Source organism: Quercus robur, chromosome 9 (genome assembly GCF_932294415.1).
Source record: "Quercus robur chromosome 9, dhQueRobu3.1, whole genome shotgun sequence".
NCBI lineage: Eukaryota > Viridiplantae > Streptophyta > Magnoliopsida > Fagales > Fagaceae > Quercus > Quercus robur.
In genome coordinates, this window is record NC_065542.1 from 19,792,371 (window position 1) to 19,813,762 (window position 21,392).

The 21,392-nt window shown below is 34.3% G+C and overlaps 1 protein-coding gene across 2 annotated transcripts; it reads left to right on the forward strand.

Moving 5' to 3' along the window:
* Positions 1 to 2,080: 2,080 nt before the first annotated feature.
* On the forward strand, positions 2,081 to 12,193 carry LOC126699681 (probable serine/threonine protein kinase IRE). Of its 2 annotated transcripts, XR_007646862.1 has the most exons (18): positions 2,081 to 2,747; positions 2,835 to 2,914; positions 3,011 to 3,190; positions 3,631 to 4,932; positions 5,498 to 5,670; positions 5,839 to 6,085; positions 6,593 to 6,685; positions 6,776 to 6,916; positions 7,023 to 7,115; positions 7,843 to 8,044; positions 8,130 to 8,215; positions 8,806 to 8,894; positions 9,244 to 9,295; positions 9,370 to 9,426; positions 9,510 to 9,668; positions 10,042 to 10,122; positions 10,499 to 10,746; positions 11,650 to 12,193. XR_007646862.1 is itself a non-coding variant. In XM_050397634.1 (17 exons), the coding sequence occupies exons 1-17, from the start codon at positions 2,261 to 2,263 to the stop codon at positions 10,568 to 10,570; spliced, it is 3,594 nt and encodes a 1,197-aa protein (XP_050253591.1). In that variant the 5' UTR covers positions 2,081 to 2,260; the 3' UTR covers positions 10,571 to 11,032. The 2 variants fall into 2 exon arrangements, 1 of the variants encoding a protein (XP_050253591.1); XM_050397634.1 differs by lacking the exon at positions 11,650 to 12,193 and having other exon boundaries at positions 10,499 to 11,032.
* The last annotated feature ends 9,199 nt before the right edge of the window (positions 12,194 to 21,392 follow it).

The following is a 21,392-nucleotide window of genomic DNA, read 5'->3' on the forward strand; positions in this document are numbered from 1 at the left end:
GGTGAAAAGGGTTACTCAGCGCAGAGCAAAGAAGAAAGGAAAGGAAAGGGATAAATCAACCATCCCCTCTGCATTAAATACATTGCAACCACTTAGCTAGTTGCATTAATGAGGAAATGACTTGTGAACAATATCCACATAGTTCATACCTTAGTGTAAAAACCTTCTGGCAAGGTCTTGATGAGATAAGTATCAAGGAAATCCGACAGATGCATCTTGACTGATTATATAAAGCCAAGAAGCCCCTGGCTCTAGAGGACTTTTGGATTGAGAACTTAGAAAGTCTTTGTAATCTCTTCCTTGAACTAAACCCAAGGACCCAATAATCAACACTTCAAAAATGTTTCTTACTTAAGACCTTTTGTCTATATTTGGATCAAGTCTAACACACTATTTATAAATATTTCTTCTTTTCTTAAGGTATTTATGGTTGATTGAGCATCCCAACTCTTAAAAATTAATTGTGTGAGTAAAAGTAGTGACATTTGTACGTTACTTAATTTTTGCCCGCCACATCTTCATTGTAATAGATAATTGTTTCATATTTTTCATTACAATAGATGGTAAAATAATTGGTATTAGATTATTGTAATAATATATTCGTTACAGTTTCATATTTGTCATTGCAATAGATTATAAAATAATTGATATTTAATTATTGCAATGATATATTTGTTGCAATAAGTTGTCACTTTGAAATTTCTATTGTAATAGATTGCAAAATAATTGATATCAAGTTATAACAACAATTTTTTCAATTTAAGTTATTGCAAAAAAAATTCTTAGTATTAATGCCTCTATTGCAACTAAAAATTATAAGTTATTACAACTAATTATTATTTATTAATGTAATAATTTACCACTTTTAAGTTATTATTACAATGACTTTTAATTTGTAGATGTGATATTATGTCTAATACTACTATATTATTTTTCCAGTATTAGCACTTGATGTAATAAAATTATTTTGGTGTAGTGTTTTATAACTTAAAAATGTGACTTTAAACCACATTTTCAGTTATAAATCACACTGTGTGTGAAACATGTTTTTGCCATGAGTTTACCAAGATTGTCTTTGCACGCCACTGCTTCTATAGTTATCCATTAATTAGTGCTCGATCATTTCGCTCAACTAAGGATATTGTTCTTAAAATCCACTCACCTACACGGCTACACTCCTAGCAGTAAAAAAGGGGCTTGAATAGATTCAAATAGCATAGAGGTGAGTAGAGACCATAATAAGAGAACAATACAGAGCCTACATTGTTAGAGTTGTGTCCCCGTTGTAAGCTAGTTCAAGTACAATGCAATGGCAACTTGGGTAGCTCAGTTGTTCCTTGGTTTGGATGTTTCATGATCACCCTTTCCAGATAGGAGGCGCATCAAAAGAATGAACAATTGTAAGAAAGGATTTGTAATTTAGACTTTAGAGTTCACCTTTATGAGGCCAAGCTCAAGCAATTCTCTTAGTAGTAAAAAACGCTATGTTGTAAAACTTAGTGATTGAATGGCACTCCTGAATTGCCAAGCAACTCCAACACCTACGATTGGGCCGATTGGCACACCACAAATTATCTTGTTTTTAGTTAAAGGACATTTTGAAAGTATGATGTCAAGAATACTTCAAATTCTACTCTATAAAACTCACAAATTAATATAATGCAAATCATATAAAAACAATTCAAATTTACTAGTACATTAGCTTGTAAACATTTTATTGTAAAATATTCTTACTTTAGAATTTACCTTTTAAACAAGTAATGGGTTAGGGTTAGAAAGATGTTTTTACTTTAATTAGTGGATATAAATGTAATGGGTCCGACCCATTGCTTAATTTCATATGGGCTTGTTTTGTAGGCCTTTTGGGTCAAAGCCCATATCTGTGATCTGTCCACAAATGTTGTTTGGGATATGGATATAGATAGGTTCGGTTTATTTATCCTGTTTATTTGGTCTCCGTTGTCTGTAACTAGAAACAGACTCACCCCAAAAAAAAAAAAAAAAAAAAAAAAAACGCGTACGACCTACCAAAAATAAATAAAATAGTGAATATATACTTAGCGGGAAGCACGTATAGTTTTGAAAAAACCGAATTTTCAAAGTCTCCAACCGAAGAGTGCTCTCGTGTCACCCTATTTCCCCCTAATCTCCCGCGAAAATCTCTCTTTCTCTCTCTAATATCACTCCTTACACTTAGAAAAAGAAGAATTGAAGGAAAAGACAGAACGAAATGAAATGAAAGACCCGAACCCGATCCCTCATGTCGGACCCTCAGCAAGACCCGGCTTCGACGTCGTCTCCATCATCTTCAACCGCCACCACTCCACTTTCCTTACTATCCAAGCTCCGGAAAATCCCACGCATCCCAACCCGACGTCGTTCATCGAAGCATGATCAATCCGAAAACGAAAACGAAGATGAAGAAGAAGAGGAAGAAGAAGAAGAAGAAGGTGATCAAAACGATGGCGTATTGGACCCCGGTAATGGTGAGAGAGATTCGGCGGAGCCGATTTTGGAACCGTCGTCGTTGGGGCTTAATCACATTCGAACTCGCTCATCTCATTCGCCGCTGCGATTCACGTCGTTGAACGACGATGCTCCTCCGACAACAACGACGACGACGACGGCGGCGTCGGCGGCTGCTTCAGGCACCTCCGAGTCCAACATGTCTAAGATCCCGATCACGATCCCGATCAAATCGGTCTTTTCTCGCCACCCTGCCATGTTAAACTCAGACCAACAAATTCGTACAGATCTCTCTCTTTCTGTGTGAAAATTTTACATTATACGTGAAAATGAAATCTGAATTCTCGAATTTTGATGAATGTGTATAGGGAAAAAGGTTCATTGGAGTGAAACTAGAGCGATGAGAGCGCCATCGCCACTCAATCTAGGGCTCAGTTTAGGGTTTGAGGTAATGAAATTGTTCATGAATTGGTACTTTTTTCTTTCTTTCAAAGAATGTACGTATTATTAGGTTTTCTGTGTGTGTGCGCGCCTGTGTGGGCAGGTTAATCATGCATCAGCATTTGCCAAGGAAATACATTCGCCTCGTTTCCAAGCGATACTGCGCGTGACGAGTGGGCGTAAGAATAGAAATCATGATATCAAGAGCTTCTCTCATGAGCTCAACTCCAAAGGAGTTCGTCCATTTCCGATTTGGAAGTCTCGCGCATTCGGCTACGTGGAGGTATATCTGTTTAAGCTAGAATAATGCTAGGAATACAAAATTTTATATAGCTATTCATATAGTCTATTGTAATTGGAGTCATACTAATTTCATTTCGTTCTATCACTGACACTATTTTTATTATACACCAATAAGGCCATGCCACAAATGTGAATGATGTCCCTATATTCGTTTTATAATGTATTATAGGGAGAAATCCCTAGGGATTATGGATATTTTGTAATCCATGTTACTGAATAGAAAAGATATAGCTGTATAGAACTTTAATGTGAATATTATAGGGTGATAAGACTGTTTAATTAGTTCTTGCTATGCTTGAAGGTACATTGTAATATAGAATTGAATGGTAAAGATTTGGTTGTTTATTACTTTGTTAGGGGGGAAGGTAGATTTTCGTCGTGTTATGTGGCATTGTATTTACGTTCCTTTAAATTTTTTAGGAGATTATGGTGGCAGTAAGGGCAAAGTTTGACAAGTTAAAGCAAGAGGTTAATTCTGATTTAGGTGCGTATGCTGGAGACATGGTGGGTATGCTTGATAAGACCTCAGAGTCTCACCCTGAATGGAAGGAGGGGTTGGAGGATTTGTTGGTGGTTGCTCAGCGCTGTGCAAAGATGCCATCTACTGAATTTTGGGTGAAGTGTGAAGGAATTGTACAGAATTTGGATGACCGGAGACAGGAGCTACCAATGGGGATCCTCAAACAAGCACATACCCGCCTACTTTTTATCCTCACTCGTTGCACCCGGCTTGTGCAGTTCCAGAAAGAGAGTGGTTTTGAAGAAGATCACATCCTGGGACTTCATCAGTGCAGTGATCTTGGAGAGTATTCAGCTACACAGCCGGACTTTAGTGGGCCATTTAATGTGAAGGAGTTGAGTAAGAAGCAGGCAAAGAATTCTAATGGGCAGGAAAAAGGAAGTCAGATTAAGAAGAAAGGTCAAGCAGAACAAGACACCAGTAATGGAGCTGATGAGGTGGAAGTCAACACTGCCAGGAGTAATGATTCAGCTTCAAGTGGCTATAGAATGTCATCTTGGAAGAAACTTCCTGGTGCTGCTGGGAAAAATAAAAAGGGCTATGATGCTCTTGAGTCACCCTCAAAGACGGGTGAGCTGCAAATTAAAGATGAAAAAAAAACTGGTGGTGAGGAGGGTATTGAAAATCTGGATACTCTGCCTTGCCACCCTGAACAGTCAGAGGCTTCTGCAGGGTTACAGAGAGTCAATCTCTGGGATCAGCAAAATGTTGCATATGAGGATTTGATGATCTGTCGTATTTGTGAGGTAGAAATACCAACTGTGCATGTAGAACAGCACTCTCAAATATGTACAATTGCTGATAGATGTGACTTGAAAGGCTTAACTGTTAATGAACGGCTTGAAAGAGTTGCTGAGACTCTTGAAAAGATCCTGGAATCTTGGACTGCAAAGAGCACGCCTAGAAGCACTGATAGTCCAAGAGGATCTTTTGAGGTTGCTAGAGAGTCTACATTAAGTACGCATTACTTAGATGATATGTCACCTAATAAGCCAAATAGCTTGGCTTGTATATTCTCTGAAGGTGTGCTTGACTGTGTCCCTGATGCTGATAATAACCTTGTCATAGATGACCGATGCGCGAAAGCCTCATCAGGAGGAACCTTGACACCGCGATCACCATTATTAACACCACGAACCAACCAGATTGAATTGCTTTTGAATGGATGGAGTGCTTTATCAGAGCATGAGAATTATCAGCAGGTATTTGACCTGATAAATAATATTCCCATATATTTACCCTTATATTGTTTGATTCCTTAAGATTAAAGGGCTTGGTATCTATTTTATTTTCGGTTTCTGCATAAATTTATACAAATTTCGCCATCCTGCTTATGGTGTTTTTGGATCTTATACATCAATTTAGTTCTTCATCATGCAAACTGTCTCTCACCCCCCCCCCCCCCCCACCCCCTCTTTTTTTTTCCTGCTTTTCATCTCTGAAAAATGACTGATACTAAAATTTGAGTATCTATCTACAGTATTGACACACAACTTTCCCTTTTTGTTAAATAATTTTTCCTATGTTACCTTCAAATGATTCCTCTTATTTTATTTTATTGATAAGCCTCTTTAACACTTTTTCATTTTGCTTAGCCTTTATCAAAACATGGTTTAATCAATAAGGTTCTTTTGGCATTTTGTTTTGGTCATTAGTATGGAGATTTAATGACATTGCTGGTAACTAGTATGATTTTCTGGTTGCTAATGTTGGGATTGCATTCTTTTTGCTGAAATTATTATTTGTTAATCAAACCATGAATGGCAGATAAACAAGTTGCTGGATATTGCTCGTTCTGTTGCAAATGTAAATAATTGTGACTACGTTGCATTGGAGTGTATGATTGACAAGCTGGAAGAACTAAAATATGCCATCCAGGACAGAAAGGTGGATGCCCTTGTTGTAGAGACTTTTGGAAGACGTATAGAGAAACTATTGCAGTGAGTCAATTTTTAATCTCAGACTATATCTCATGTGTTTATTGTGGTTTTAACAAAATTTGAAATATGTCTACAGATTCAATATATTTGAGCACCTCTACAATTAGTAAAAAAAATTTGATTTCCAGCTTCTATTGCCATCACATGTTTGCAATCTGAAATTTGTAGGGAAAAATATGTACATCTTTGTGGGCAGATAGACGATGAAAAAGTAGACTCAAATGGCATGGTTGATGAAGAAAGTTCCGTGGAAGATGATACAGGTCGCAGTTTACGCACAAGCCCTATTAATCAATCTTCTAAGGATCGGACATCGATAGAAGATTTTGAAATAATAAAACCAATTAGTAGGGGGGCATTTGGACGAGTTTTTCTTGCCCGGAAAAGAGCAACTGGTGACTTATTTGCTATAAAGGTCGGCATTCATACCTAACTGCAAACCACCATGAAATGGATGAAATATTAGAATAGAAGTTGTTAAGACAAGCTTATACAATTTCTGTAGTTGGACATATTTATACCTCCTGTTTCACAGTATATATGACGTTTAGACATCATGCAATAGTACGTGTAGTGGTATGTGACAGGGAAAGACCAAAATGTGTCCTTGCTCAATATCTTGTCTTGTTGGTGGTTATTTATGTTTCCTTTAAATTTCCTTAAGACATACGCATTCCGCGTCTCAGCTCTATATGTTTATCATGGATGATCAAGTGAGTAGTTAGAATATAAGAGTTATTGCTTCTTTTTACTTTCATTTTGATATTGATTACAGATTACTGCATGTATGTTCACATTTAAGTTTTTATGTGTCTGCTTGTGTGTGAGTGTCTGGTATGAAAGCTTAATTGCTTGTATATGGATTACAAGTTGAGACAATCTTTATCTCAAAGTCTTTAATATGTTTTGAATATTTTTACAGGTTTTAAAGAAGGCTGACATGATCCGTAAAAATGCGGTTGAAAGTATTTTGGCGGAGCGTAACATCCTTATATCAGTTCGCAATCCTTTTGTGGTAAGGAGGTCCCACAATTTATAAACCTTTCAAGGATGCATTGCACATGGATATACATTTCTAATGTGAATGTGATCTGATGATGAGCAGGTCCGGTTTTTCTACTCCTTCACATGCAGGGAAAATCTATATTTGGTCATGGAGTATATAAATGGTGGAGATCTCTACTCTTTGTTGAGAAATTTAGGCTGCTTGGATGAAGACATGGCCCGTGTTTATATTTCAGAAATTGTAAGGACTTATTTATATCCTTGTTTGTCTTAGATTTTCCTATCAATATCTGCGTCAGTAAAAGTTTCTCACAAATGGTACATATACTTTCCTTTATTTCCCTCAGGTTCTTGCTTTGGAGTACCTGCACTCTTTAAATGTTATTCATAGAGACTTGAAGCCTGACAATTTGTTGATTGGTCAAAATGGTCACCTCAAGGTCAATGGTTTGCAGTTTTAATTTTTCACTGTTTAAATGATTTAAAATACCTTCATTTTGTTTCTCAAAAAAAAAAAAAAAAAAAACTTCTTTTGGAGAGAGTTGTGGAATAATTAATATTTATGTGCATTTTATATGAGCGTTTAGGTTTCAAAGTTTAGTAATTCTTTTTAATTTTTTTTTTATGGGAATTTGTTTAGTAATTCTATTAAAAGAAGTTTATGCTTTATATTAAAGAAGTATCTTGAATAGCCCGAAATACCCTCAAAATTACTGAATATACTCAATCTGACCTTTTTATCATGTAGGGTGTGGAAATTCTATAGCTTGTATTTCTTTTTTTTGATAAGTCTATAGCTTGTATTTCCTTAGAAATATATAGCTTTTCTTTCATTAGTCAATATCTAAGTTTATCAAAAATTGTCTTTGGAAAGGAGCAGTAGTTTTTTTTTTTTTTTTTTTTTTTTTGGGGTACAAATTATCAGAGGATGCTACTTCCTTATGTAATATGTTCAAGTTTTTCTGTATACATGTGGAAGTTGAGTTGATTTGTAACACAGGCTACCTTCTCTTAAGGGGTTTTCATTTATTTATTTATCAAGAAAGACATACTCTTTGCTTTTAAGATTTAGAGTTCCATTAGTAATCACTTGCCTCTTTCTATTGTATGTTATGCCATGAAGGTTTTATTTGTCACTTCTCACAAATTTCTAATCCCGTGTTACAGTTGACAGATTTTGGGCTTTCAAAGGTTGGCCTTATGAATAGCACAGATGACCTATCAGGTCCACCAGATAGCAGTACAAGTTTTTTTGGAGATGATGAACCAAAGAGTGAAACTTCATCAAAAAGAGAACAGCGCCAAAAACAAGCAGTTGTGGGCACCCCTGATTATTTGGCACCTGAGATACTTCTTGGCATGGGACATGGTTCGCAATTTATCTAAAGATTAGATAGTATGATGAATATTCTTCAGTTTGGTTGTATGATCTTCCAACACTGTTCTCCTTGCAGGTGCAACTGCAGATTGGTGGTCTGTGGGTGTTATCCTTTATGAGATGCTTGTGGGTATTCCACCATTCAATGCTGAACATCCACTGGTGGGCTATCTGAATAAAATCATTGCTAGATTTAGAGGCTTTCAGGAGTAGATGGTTGATTTTCGTTTTCTTTTTAAACTGTCATCAACATATGTATGTTTTAACTAATCCTTATCGCAATGAAATATATGACAAAGCTCTACATTTGTCTGGATTTTAATGTTTCTTTTTATGCAAGCAACATGAAATATGTTCTTCGCTTTCTTCTGGCATATTTTATAAACATTGGTGAAGCATACATCCCAAAAGCTTTGTGCTGGTTTTAGAGTTTACAGATTTAAAAAAAAGAAGAGAGAATTACATAGAATCAAGTTTTTGCCGTTATATGATGAGTATATGGAGCCATATTTTAATTGTTTCTGTTCCCCTTTCCAAAAGCTTCATCTGCATTTTCTGTACATATCTTGGCTCTGTTGGTGTTTCCATTGGTTGTTCTTTTTGGACTGCTAGCATGACTTTATTGTTTTCAAATCATGTTTGAATCATTTTGAGCCTTTAAACAGGGAATTGTAGGATTTTTGCACCAAATCATTTGATAATCATTGGTCTTGATCGTGAAACTTTTACTAATGGATCCTTTGTATTTGCAGCAAATTTTTGACAATATAATAAACAGAGATATACATTGGCCAAAGATACCTGAAGAGATGAGCTATGAAACACATGATTTGATTAACAAGTAAGATTCATAAAATTAGATCTGTACATTTTCGGAATGCATAACTTAGGGTATTGTTGTTGTATGATTTGTGACCTCTTTTCCAATTTTATTAATGTCTTTTTATCGAAAAATAACTCTTTGTCACTGTATTTATAATGCAAATGGTTATTGGAATCGCATTAGTGTTGTACTCATTATATATAGTGTGTTTTATGTGATTGAAATTGGGTTGCGTGGTTGCTTCATAATTTAATTCAGATACAAGATAATCATGTGAAAACTAAGCAGATAGTGGTAATCTACTACCTGGAATTCAGAAAATACTTATCTTCATTTTAACTAAGATTGCTTGTGCACTCCATTGCAGATTGCTGACTGAAAATCCAGTTCAAAGACTAGGAGCAACTGGAGCCAAGGAGGTAATTTTAAAGGCCATTAGATTAATTTTATTTTCAATTCATAAATTTAAGCAGAACCTTGACTTTCCTGACAGGTGAAGCAACATCCTTTCTTCAAGGATATAAACTGGGATACACTTGCCAGGCAGAAGGTTTTCTTATTTTAACTTTGTTGAATTTTTTGGAATAAGTATTGATAAAATTGTGATTTTCAAAGTACTGTTATTGGCTGCAGGCTATGTTCATACCAACAGCAGAAGGACATGATACAAGTTATTTTATGAGCCGGTACATATGGAATATAGAAGATGATCATGTCACTGGAGGTAGTGACTTTGATGATTTGACTGAAACATGCAGCAGCGGATCATACAACAACGAACATGATGAATATGTATGCATGCTTCTTTGGTGTGATCTTTATGTCTATGCACCTAGGTCTTTCAATACATCAAAACATGAACCTGATTTCACTTGATACCAGTAGCTGTCCTGGGAAACTAAGATCTGATAAAATCTTAATATCAATTTGGTTGCAAAATAAAGTCATCTGTGATATTACTTGCTTTGATTTAAGATACCCAAATCCATATGGAATCATGTGGATTTGGTAGCATAATCATAGCTAAATATTAGATAATTGAAGTTGAATATCCTAAACTAATATGTGTGAATTTCTACATTTAAAATAAAATAAAATCTTTTTGACCTACTTACAGCCCTGTGTGATTACATACTGTTCTCACAATTGAATACTTGTGGTTCAGGGTGACGAATGTGGTATTTTGGCAGATTTCAATGGCCCAAACCTTGCGGTGAAGTACTCATTTAGTAATTTCTCATTCAAGGTAAGATCTGCCTCACCTAGTTATTATTTTGTCATCATCAGGGAAATTTAGATGTCACATGGCAATGAAAATTTTTCATTTTGCTTCTGCCGCTTTCAATATTTGTTGAGTATGGCTATATAATCTTTTATACTGGTTTAAAAATTTATGTTTGTATATTATTCTGGTATTTTGGGAGGTGGTTTCCAGTAGTTTTATTTTCAATCCTAGCAAGGAGTTCTATATTCTCTCCCTGGAATTGATGTAACTTCTATTTTAGCATTTTGGAGAAAATACAGACTGGTTTCATTCTTAATATGCTTTTTAAATTATAGAAACTGTTGATCAAGTTATTAGGTTGCCCTACAAATTGAAAACTTGCTTCCTATTTTCTCAGAACTTGTCTCAGCTGGCTTCTATCAATTTCGATCTGGTTGTGAAGAGCTCCAAGGAATCGCTAGACAATTAGTACATAATGCAGTTTTTTGACAAGGAGGAAAGTCTCCAAGTTGAAAAGATCATGAAAAGGCTCATCTTGTCTGATATGGCTTTTATTTCTTGAATAGTAATTGTTCTTTCTGAAGACAAAGATAGGTCTAAGTCTCAATTCATGCTAACCAGCTTATTGTTGGACACTAGAAGCCGGTATGGTGTTTTGCTCTTACTTTATCTGCACTTAAAATGGCATTTCATTGTGAAAGGTCATGAGTAATTTTGTATTTGTGTGTGTATATAATTACATGCTCTTTTTGATTAGTTTTGTACCCTTTCTAGGTTTTCAAATTTTTGTAAAAGGTTATAAATCATGTTTTAGTGCTTTAAATTTTCATGGGTCTCTCGGAGACGCCTTTGTTCTTGAGACCAGATATCTAACGAGAGAATTGGGAAAATGAAAATTTGTCGTAATTTAATTTGCTTCTCTTTTCTTTCCTCTATATTCACTGGGAAATGGACATTGTCGCACAACTTGACCTTGGCCCTATGGAAATGGACAAGATCTCTGGTCAAGCAGGCATAATTCTATTAGTTTTTTTTCCACTCTTGGTTCTTGAAAACATGTTTAGTTTTTCTGTGGGATGTTGCTAGGAACAAACTTCAGTGTGTCAATTAGAATATTTCAGATTCTGCTCTTTTATTTTAGAAGTTGAAATGTGTACTTTGCTTCCTTGATGGCCTCTGAAAATACAAATTCAAATATTCTTCGGGGTGGTGGTGTAAAGAGGCATTTGTACTTATGGGATATATAAAGTAAAAACCAATTTTGCAATAAATTTTGAAACTGGTTGTACTAGTAATATGGAATGAAGTTTTATTTATTTATTTTTATTTTTTATCTATGCATTTCCCTCCTTTAAGTCAATATGATTGTCATTCTTTTAGCATCTGTACGTTGTAAAATACTTCCTTGCTTGTTAGAGATGTCAAAAGTAATCTGTGAATTATTAATTCATTGTGGAAAATTTTGCAATGGCTGAAGCTAATTTGCAATGAAAGGAAATTTTCACTGCCTAAAATTTGTCATGCTGAAGGAAGTTGTGCATAATGCAGGAGATATAAATGATTAAATTCAAGAGAACCATGAAGTTGAAACCAGAAGTAGTGTGGAAATTCGTTGTTATGAATGAATTAAGGGGCACTGCACACACCATGGGGTTTGAGCTAAGGCTGGTTATTCTACTTATCCCAGAAAAGAATGATATAACTAATGACGATGTTAAGTGGTGAAGATGCAATAGACCCAACTTCAGTTCTCATGGGCTGAGAGATTTGTTTTTACCTGCCCCATCATATAACTAATTAGCAACAACTTGCTCCATATCATACATTCTCTGTAATATGATTTCTTAGATTGTTTGCAGTAGGCAAAGGAAGAAATGACATCATTTGAGAAGGGAAAAAAAGGGAAGAAATCAATTGGGAAATTGATTTGATTTCAATAAGTCCTATTGGAAAGAGGGTTGAAATTGTAGAACACTCTGTCTTGAACAGATTACAGTAGGATATAGAACATGAGAAATTATTTCGTATACCCGGTTTACTATGTCTTCTTCTTACATAAAAGTAGATCTCATGTATATTATGTATATTACGAGGTAGAATCATTTTCTATTATTTTAATAATTGGATAGTTGGGACATGGTCAATTTGAACTTTGGATGTTTCCATTGAAAACATTAGAAAACTAGTATTATGCTCGTGCGTTACACAATTTTAGTTATAAACTTTTAGTATACTTTTATTGAAAAATAATAAATTAATAATCACTTGAATCTAGATTATATAAATTGCATATAAATTATTGTTCTTAAAAGTATTGAGCAATAGCACAACATATTTATTTGAAACAATTCCTAAATTTAATAATTAAAAACCTATGGAAACTCAACAAAAGATATTTCATTTGCCAAAAAAATAAACATAATTCTCTTCTAACTTATCAGTTGTCTTATAATGACATTTTTGTAGTGCACACATATAATATTACTAACCACAAAAATAAAAATGAGAAATAGTAACATAAAAATTTTACTATTCAAGAAAATTAATTTAATCTAATAATGCACATATAAGCATAACTCAAATACAACCTAGAAATAAAAAAGATGAAACCCTTGTTGTAGGAGGAAATACAAAATTTGATAATTCTTAAATAATAAATAAATAAAGCCTATGAGAGGAAAAAAAGAAGAAGATGAGTACAAATAATTCATAAATGCAAAACCAAACAAAAGAAGAAAAAAAAAAAAACTAAACATATTTTTGTAGGATAAAAAGGAAGAATATTATAGTGATAGAAGGATAAATCTCCATACCTTTAAGTTTAACTCAAATAATAATTGATGCGGAAAAATCATGAAGGTGAAATAGTTACGGAAGAAGGTGAAATATTTATAGAGGTTTATATAATAAATTTCATGGATTTAAAATTACCTTTTAATGACTTGTAAGCAAAATCATAAATAAAAAAACAACAAAAATAACAAAGAAGAGAAACACACTTGTAATAATATGGATGGTGGCTTTGAAAAAACATTCTACTACAAACAAAACCAACTCAAATAATAACTAATGCTAGACAGATTATAAATGTGAAATATTTATTGTAAGGGCCCAAAAAGTTTAAGCTACTTAGAATAGTGGAATTAGATTTTACAGGCCCAGTGTAATTAATTTATTAGAGTATGAGCTTGTGAGGTCAACTTTAATGCTCTTTTATGGTCCAATTGTTAGGTTAGTGGAGATAGGACTGAGCGACTTGTAAAAAGTACTAAATGTGGAAATAACACTTCCTTGGGTCTGGCTGAGGAGGCAATGTTCATAAAAAGTTTTCAAGTCCTTAATACAGGGTGGTGTCCCACAGTTTCTATATTCTTTTCTTGATTCTTCGTCCTCCTATTTGGAGGGGTTTCCTTTCATTATATAGTCATTTGGATTGCATCCTAACCCTCCACTTGTACAGCTAAGGTCCTTTCTTTGAATGCTTGTCCCATTAGGGTTGTCCTGGAGGTGGTAATATGTGCTGCAAGTTGTGAGGCAACTATTCAGTGGTAATTCCTTCATTAATGTGGACATTTGAGTTGGCACAGTGCATTAAATGCGAATGTGATGACTACCTTATCTAGATATATCCTTTCTTTTTTGCTCGCACGTCTCTTTCACCTTCCTTTGTTTCTTGTCTTCTGGTACTATTGGCTTGCTTGGTAATTCCTGAGGAATGCTTTCTCCTTAGGCTCCTCAGGAGGTCAGCCTCTTCATCTTTCCTCATCGGGTTCTAATACATAGGTTGGGCTAGGGTTGATATGTGTAGTGGGCCTTTTTTGGTTAAAGTGGGTTGGATTGCTTCTTGCGGTATTAGGCTTGAGTATTCTAAGTATGAGAGTTGAGACCGGTCCAACTGTAACTCAAGTTGGTCCAGCTTGTGCACAGACTATGCCTCGTCTGTTATGAGCATGCTTACGGTAGGCAGAACTGTTTCAAATGGGTTGCAACAGGCAGATATGATAATAACAATAAAATTAAATACTTTGAGATCTTATTTAAGGTAAACAGATAATCCTTAATTAAGAAAAAGATAATCACAGTTTTAACAACAATTATTTTATAATAAAAGTAAGGGGAACAAGTGGGTAATATATATGAGTTGATTGAGAGAGGAAGTAAATTAGATCAAGTCTGATCTGCGGGACCAAAACCAGAAAGGGAAGAACACCTCTTCTCAAAGTGAATAATCTCTCAGGGAGATTCTGTTATGGAAATTAATCACTTTGAGGGAAGTGGACCTGAATGGTTGGTACACAAGAACACCTTTCATTTCTGGCAGAGAGCAAGATTTTGAGAGGGAGAGAGGGAATCAACCTATTGGTGTATGCCTACTGTTCTAACTCTTTATCTTTATTTTTCCTTCTTTTCTAATATCCCCCTTTTTTCTTATCTTTTTTTCTTTCTTAATTCTTGTTTTTATTTCCTGGCTTTCAAGTTTTCAATACTGTGGTGCTTATTCTAGGTCTCCTTCCTGTACACAGCAATGGCCTCTTTATAGTGCTTGCCGTGACCGGATTTTACTATTTTAGCCCTTAACCACCTTTGTCTGGTCTGGGTGTACCTGCCGACCACCACTGGTCAGTCTTCCCTATCGCCAGACAAAAGAAAACTATTTTTTTTGTTTGTCTGTCGTGACACCCTTTCCTGCTACGGTGTGGGTGCCTTCTCTCTCCTTATCCCTCATGGCATGCACTTAGTGGTTCCAGCTCAGTTTTGCCCCTTTGGGTGGTATGTCATCACAGTAAGACACTTCCCCCAAAAGAGCCCAAGTAGGAACCTCAAAATAGGCTTTCTTCCCCTCTTCCCACTACCAAACCATGCATTCTTACCTCTGACCCATGACCTAATCGTGTCCTGTATTGACTGGTTACAGGCTGGTGAGGTCTGGGTCTTGCGCGTGCCTCTCTTCTATGTATGTCCAAAATCTGCTTGTTGCTCATGTGTCTACTGTGGTTGGCCTACACAGTTTGCCATCCGTTCTTGACCATTTTCTGATTTCCCTTTCCTTTATGGCTCGCCCTATTTGTGGCTGGGCCTTGCTTGATGGTGGGCTTTGCTTTTTCTTCAGCCCATCCTTTTTCCTGCTACCATCTCTTGTCATACTACTCTATCATTCCTGTTGCGAAATTGTTTTGCCTCAATCTGGCTGGGTCTCTTTGGGCCTGCTGTTCATTCTTCCCCTAATAGCCCAGCAAGGCCATTGGTTCTTTTGTTACATCACTGGCGGGCTCCTGTGTCCCATTTGTTTTCTCTTGGGCGTCCTGGGCCCATTTGCTTCCCTTGGGCTTCTTTGACCCTTTTCTTAACTTTGCATTACTATGGGTTTTTACTGAATTTTTTGGGCTTCCCTGGCCCAATTACATTATTCCTTATCCTTGGGGTCCATGGGTTTGCCATCGACCCCTTACTATCTTTACTTTCATTACTTTGGACCTATTGTGGCCCATTTTCACTTTTCCACATTATATACTGCCCATGGTTTACTTTTTCTTTCTTTCCGGGCTCCTTTGAGCCCATTTACTTCCTCAAGGCCCATCTATTTATCTCATGGGCCTGTGATCTATTATTTGAGTTTTTTTATCTATTTGCCAACTCCTTTTTGTCTGTGCTGCTAGGCTTCTTCCTTCCACTTGGGCTTCTGAAATGGCCATCAACAATATGCAAGTGGGCCTTTTTCCCTTCTCGGGCTGGGCCCACAGTTTCCATTCTGTACTCAGCCTTATCCCTCCTACATTTATATAGGCTTATATATGAATTTCATGAATTTAAAATTGACTTTACAACTCATAAATAGAATCATAGAAAACAAAAACAAAGAGAAGAAATATACCATTAATAGTGTGGATGGTGGTTTTTATAAAACATTCTACTACAAACAAAACAAACTCAAATAATAATTGATACCTGACAAATCATAAATGTGAAATATTTATAGAGGTTCATAAAATTGATTTCATGGATTTAAAATTGCATTTATGACTCATAAGCAAACCATAGAAAACAAAAACAAAGAATAGAAACATACCTGTAATGGTGTGGTTTTAATAAAGTATTCTACTGCAAACAAAAAGAGAGATACAAACCTATTATTAATAATGGGGATAGAAAAAATTGATTAGAACAATAAGTAGTGTTTCTATCATCAAAAAATTAAAAAAAAGAAAAAAGAAAAAGAGAAAGAAAGAAGCCATAAATGAAGAAATTGTGCATATAAATATATAAGAATAAACTAAAAAAACCGTATACATAGAGAATTTTCAATTGTGAAGATGTTAGATTTCTAATCAATTTAGGAATTATAAGAGAAATAGAATTGTTAGGAAAAAGATGTGTATTAAAAAAATTATCACAATTAACGTTTAAAAAAAAGGGTAAAACTCATCACTTATTAGAATGCTTGTTTATCCAAAAAACATGGAAGTTAGGGCTTGGGAGAGTTCTATTAGACATAGATTTTCAAATTATGTTGAGGCTAAATTATAAGAGAAATTATTAAATGGTTTGGAATTAAAGAAACATCTATCCCATGTGAAATTCTAATCAATTATATATTGTTAAAAAATGTTTCTATCAAAAAAAAAAAAAAAGCGTGCATTTTTTTCTAAAATTATTTTTCATCTATAATTTAAATTTTAAATAAAATACTAATGATTACACGATCCTAATCTTAGTAAATTAGTTATCTTATCCATGTTTCTAAGGTTTTTATTTTATTTTATTTATTTATTTATTTTAATTGTCTTATCATTTTAAATCTAAAAAAAAATTCTACAATATTGATTAGACCTTTATTAGTAATATATAAATTTTTTTATATAAAATTTTTCTTTTTACATGTATTGTAGTAATTAAAAAAAAGAAGGAAATTGTTGCTTTTTTTTTATAAGACACTACATGTAAAAAATAAGGATTACATGGATAAGATGAAGAATTTGGATTGTAATCAAATTAAGATTTTTATCAACTTAAAAATGATAGGAGAAGAAAAATTATATATATATATTTAAAAAAAAATCTAAAAATCTAAAAAAATTTCTACAATATGATGAAGCCACTTGGTTCAAAGCCAATTTTGATGCAGCTCTCTTTGATAGCAGTAACATGGCAGGTATAAGAGTGGTGATTAGAGACTATAATGGAAATGTTATTGGTGCTCTCAGTCAGAAAATAGCTTTGCCTTAATCAATAGAACATGCAGAGGCACTTGCGGCATCTCAGGCTGTGGCTTTTGCAAAGGAACTCAGCTTATTCGAAGTAATACTTGAAGGAGATTGTTTACGAATAATAAAAGCTATTAACACAAAGGAGCCTTGTCATACTCTGTTTGGCCATATCATTGAGGAAATATGGAGTTTGAGTTCCTCTTTAAGGACATGTAGCTTCCAACATGTAAGAAGAGAGGGCAACAATTTGGCACACGCCTTAGCTAGACGAGCAGTTGTATCTGTAGATACTGATGTATGAGTAGAAGAACTAACCTTGAATTTGGATGATGTATTCAATTTTGATTTAGTTTAATAAAATTCAGTTACTTGATTCTCAAAAAAAAAAAAAAAAAAAAAAAGTGTATCTTTATATGAGAGAAGGGTAAAATATACTGTGTAATGAATAATTTCACATTGAACATTCATGCCCTATATAAAATTGCTTAATATGATAGTTGTGAGGAAGAAGAGGAGGCGGCGGGGGTTGTTTTGTATGTTTATTGATGATTGAAGAAATTATAAATTTGTTTCATGACATCATTTGCGTGATGAAAATTGCAAACTCATTTTTCTCTATCGTCATTATTGACACATGGATACTATCTTTTGTTCTACTTTTCTTCATACATGCGTATTCTTTTTGGAGTCACCTGGAGGCTTAGTCATAATGGAATTTGTCCACTCATCTCATTCCTATAATTACCTAACAAATCTTGTTTTTTTGTTTTATTTTTTTTTTCTTTCCCTTTTCTAAAAGGTACAGTTGATAGAATGTAAGGATTAAAAGAGACTATTTTGCCTTTAAATATAATATATCTCAAGGAGCAGCCACAATTTTTGCTTATTGTCCAAAAAAACTAAACACCAACATGCAAGAGCTGCAGAAAGATATCTTAAATTGCTTTCTCGCATAGGCAATCCATGCTGACTCTCCCAAGGAATATGCTTTCAGAGTCTCTGTTTCCCAATGAAAATCCGAAACCAAAGCAAACTGTGTGACTTGGAATTTCACTTTCCCTTCACTTTCGTGCACGAATAACCAAATTGATGGCTTATATATTGTTGTCGTTGTTCACGGATGATTTGTTAGGAGGATCTCATCATGAGATATCTTGTAACATTGTTATTAGTTTTATAAAAGTGGAAATATACATATTATAGTTTTGATTAAAGGCATAGAGCTTTAGTGGGGTTCTATTACTTCTTTAATCTTAATATGATTTTTTATGATTAGATGACTGAATTGGTGCCATGCGTAGGTCAGAAATAACGGCACCTATAAATCTAGTTGTTAAATGTTAAAGAAATGAGACAATGATCATGCCCAGGATTAGATGGGTCCTCTTTATAAGCATTTCCTTTCATGGCTTTTTAAAATCTACAAATTACCACATTTTTTTTGTCTGGTAAACTACAAATTACCACATTACTCTATTTTGATTTGCCACTAAGCCAAAAGCGAACCTTATTTTTGGAGAAAAGAAAGAAGTGGTCCAAAGTTAGTCATGCTATATATCAACATCGTGCTCAAAAGCTTTTTCTATTCTATCTCATTATCTCACACTTTCCCTGTATGCAAACAACTCTTTAAGTGAAACAAAACCCTACCATTTGGGAGGTGACATCAACATAATTCATGAATGATGAACCCACGTACGTATACATTAGATTTTAGGGTATGTTACTAACTTACTATACTTGCTAGAAACAATATCTATTGTTTCCGATATACATGTAGTGGATCTCTCACAATATGTAAACTCCACCACTAGTTCAAACAATTATGATGAAGTGAAATAAAACCATACCATTTGGAGGTGGCATCAACATAATTCTTGAACCCACATACACCTCACATATAAGATTTTAGGGTATGTTTTTGTAAGAGTTAGAGGAGACAGTATCTTATATTTCCAATACATGCAACTGAGTCTCGCTATACATTATAATTATTGGTGCTAGAGGGGTAAAACAGTAAATGGATAAAACATAAGGCTAGCTACCGCAACATTTGACACCCTAGTGGAATCAAAGACAAACAACGGGCACAAGCTAGTTATACTTTCACTATATTTTTATGATCTGTTCAAATATAAGACTTCCTTTTATAGAGGGAATGAAGAGGGTAATACAATACTAGTGTTCAAATTTTGTTGGCAAGGCCCCTAATACATGTAAACAACATACTTAACTATATCTCAATATGTGCTCTGCAAACATGGTATATTGTGCCAAGCACGATGAAGCACTGTCACCGTTAAATTTGAAGCATTGTCGCATTTGTTGCACTACGATCTAGGGAGGGTGTCTCTGCAAACAGGGTACTTGGCACTAGAATTTGTTTATGATGGGGCACATGCCTAGTGTATACAAGTGAAAATGGCTTTCGCAGTATGTTTTAATAAGGATGAACTTGTCATTCATTTGTGTTAATGTCGAGTTAAAATTATTGTCTCTTTAGTAGATTCGTTATTTGGTTTTTTCATTCGACTCGAGAAATTATTCACTTTTACAGGAAGAGTTCTTTCTCAATTCTTTCACAGAAGGACTGCTCTCGTAAGGGTGAATAATTTATCTTTTCCTTCCAATTCCACCCCCTCAACATTAAGGCCTTTGGCGTCCCAACCCTAATATCATTTTATTTTCTAATTGAGGCTTTAACTGTGGAGGTAAATGCCATACATCACGCTCCCTTCATAAAGAGCACTACTATTTTTTTCAACAAAAGTATGTCTGTCCAAATCTTAACTTAATTACCACGAAAGAGAGATAGGATTACCATTAAGAAGGTGCTACTTGTTCAATCATTCCTTGGTGGAAATTAAGGGTAATTTTTAGTGCTTGTGCTATTCCCATCATGCCCATGAACTAAAGCCAATGGATTATTAATAAGAAGGTGCTATTTGTTCAATCGGTTAATAAGTTGCTTAGGTGTAGACTGCAAGTGTAAAACAACCAATATACACATAAGAACTAGAACCGATGGGTTTGACTAATTAAGGGATATCACGATAATGATTAGTACTTCATAATATAATAAAGTGAAAAGCTCACTCAAGAATCAAAATTAGATTCCAATTGTAATCTAATTTTGTGCCCAGTATTCTTTAATTTGCTCTATAATTTGATGCCGAATATCTTTAGATTTTAAAGCAACTCCAATTTCATGCCATGAGTTCTTCAAGTTATACTCTAATTTCATGCCAATTATATTTACATATGAATTTATACATTTAAACTTAAAAAATATAAAAGGAGTCTTTTTAAATTTATTGTGCTTCAATGTAATACATTAAATGTGTACAGACTATTACTTATTAAATAGAAATGTTATATATATATATATATATATATATATATATATATAAAAAATTGTGTTTATTCTTAATTACATTTGCGCATAAACGAGTTGTAGCTTAAGCCAAAGGTAATAAGATATTTACAAAAAAAGAGAGTTAAAAGCAGCCAATAAGCTTGGATTATCTAAATGACAATTTCTTCTCTTACTAGAATGTGTAGATAACTTGGTCATGAATTCAAAATCCACTCACGTGTGTAATTTGAAAAAAGAAAAACTGGCATAGACTCATAAGTTAATGGTATCGTACAAGCTTTCTCGGCACTGGCTTCAAAAGTCTTGCATCGGAAAGCAATTTAATTTCACACTAAGGACCTTGGCCTTTTTTTTTTTCAAGGATTATTTTTTATAAGTCTTTTATGTTGTATTTTGTATTTCGTATTTTTCTACTTATATATATATATATATATATATATTAGAGAAAAAAAAAAAACTTATACATAGAGGTTAAATAATTTGTGTGGTGACAAATCAACATCAAGCCTCATCTCTTTTGGCTAAGTGTTTTGTAGTTGAAATGACATCTCTCCAAGCATTAGTGTTTGGGGGGTTTAGGGGAGAAATAATTCAAGCTGTGGAGTTAGTCTCATATTGTAATTATCTCTAAAAAATAAAAAAAGAGTCTTATTTCTTCTTAAAAAAAAAAAAAATCAAGCCTCATATTGACTTGTTCTTAAGCTAAGTTT

What these genes read in the sequence shown, in the direction of transcription:
- LOC126699681 (XM_050397634.1), top strand. Translation starts at nt 2,261, where the DNA reads ATGTCGGACCCTCAGCAAGACCCGGCTTCGACGTCGTCTCCATCATCT. An exon ending in GCGCATTCGGCTACGTGGAG is followed by an intron (nt 3,191 to 3,630) that starts GTATATCTGTTT and finishes TAAATTTTTTAG; the next exon opens with GAGATTATGGTGGCAGTAAG. An exon ending in ATACACTTGCCAGGCAGAAG is followed by an intron (nt 9,427 to 9,509) that starts GTTTTCTTATTT and finishes TATTGGCTGCAG; the next exon opens with GCTATGTTCATACCAACAGC.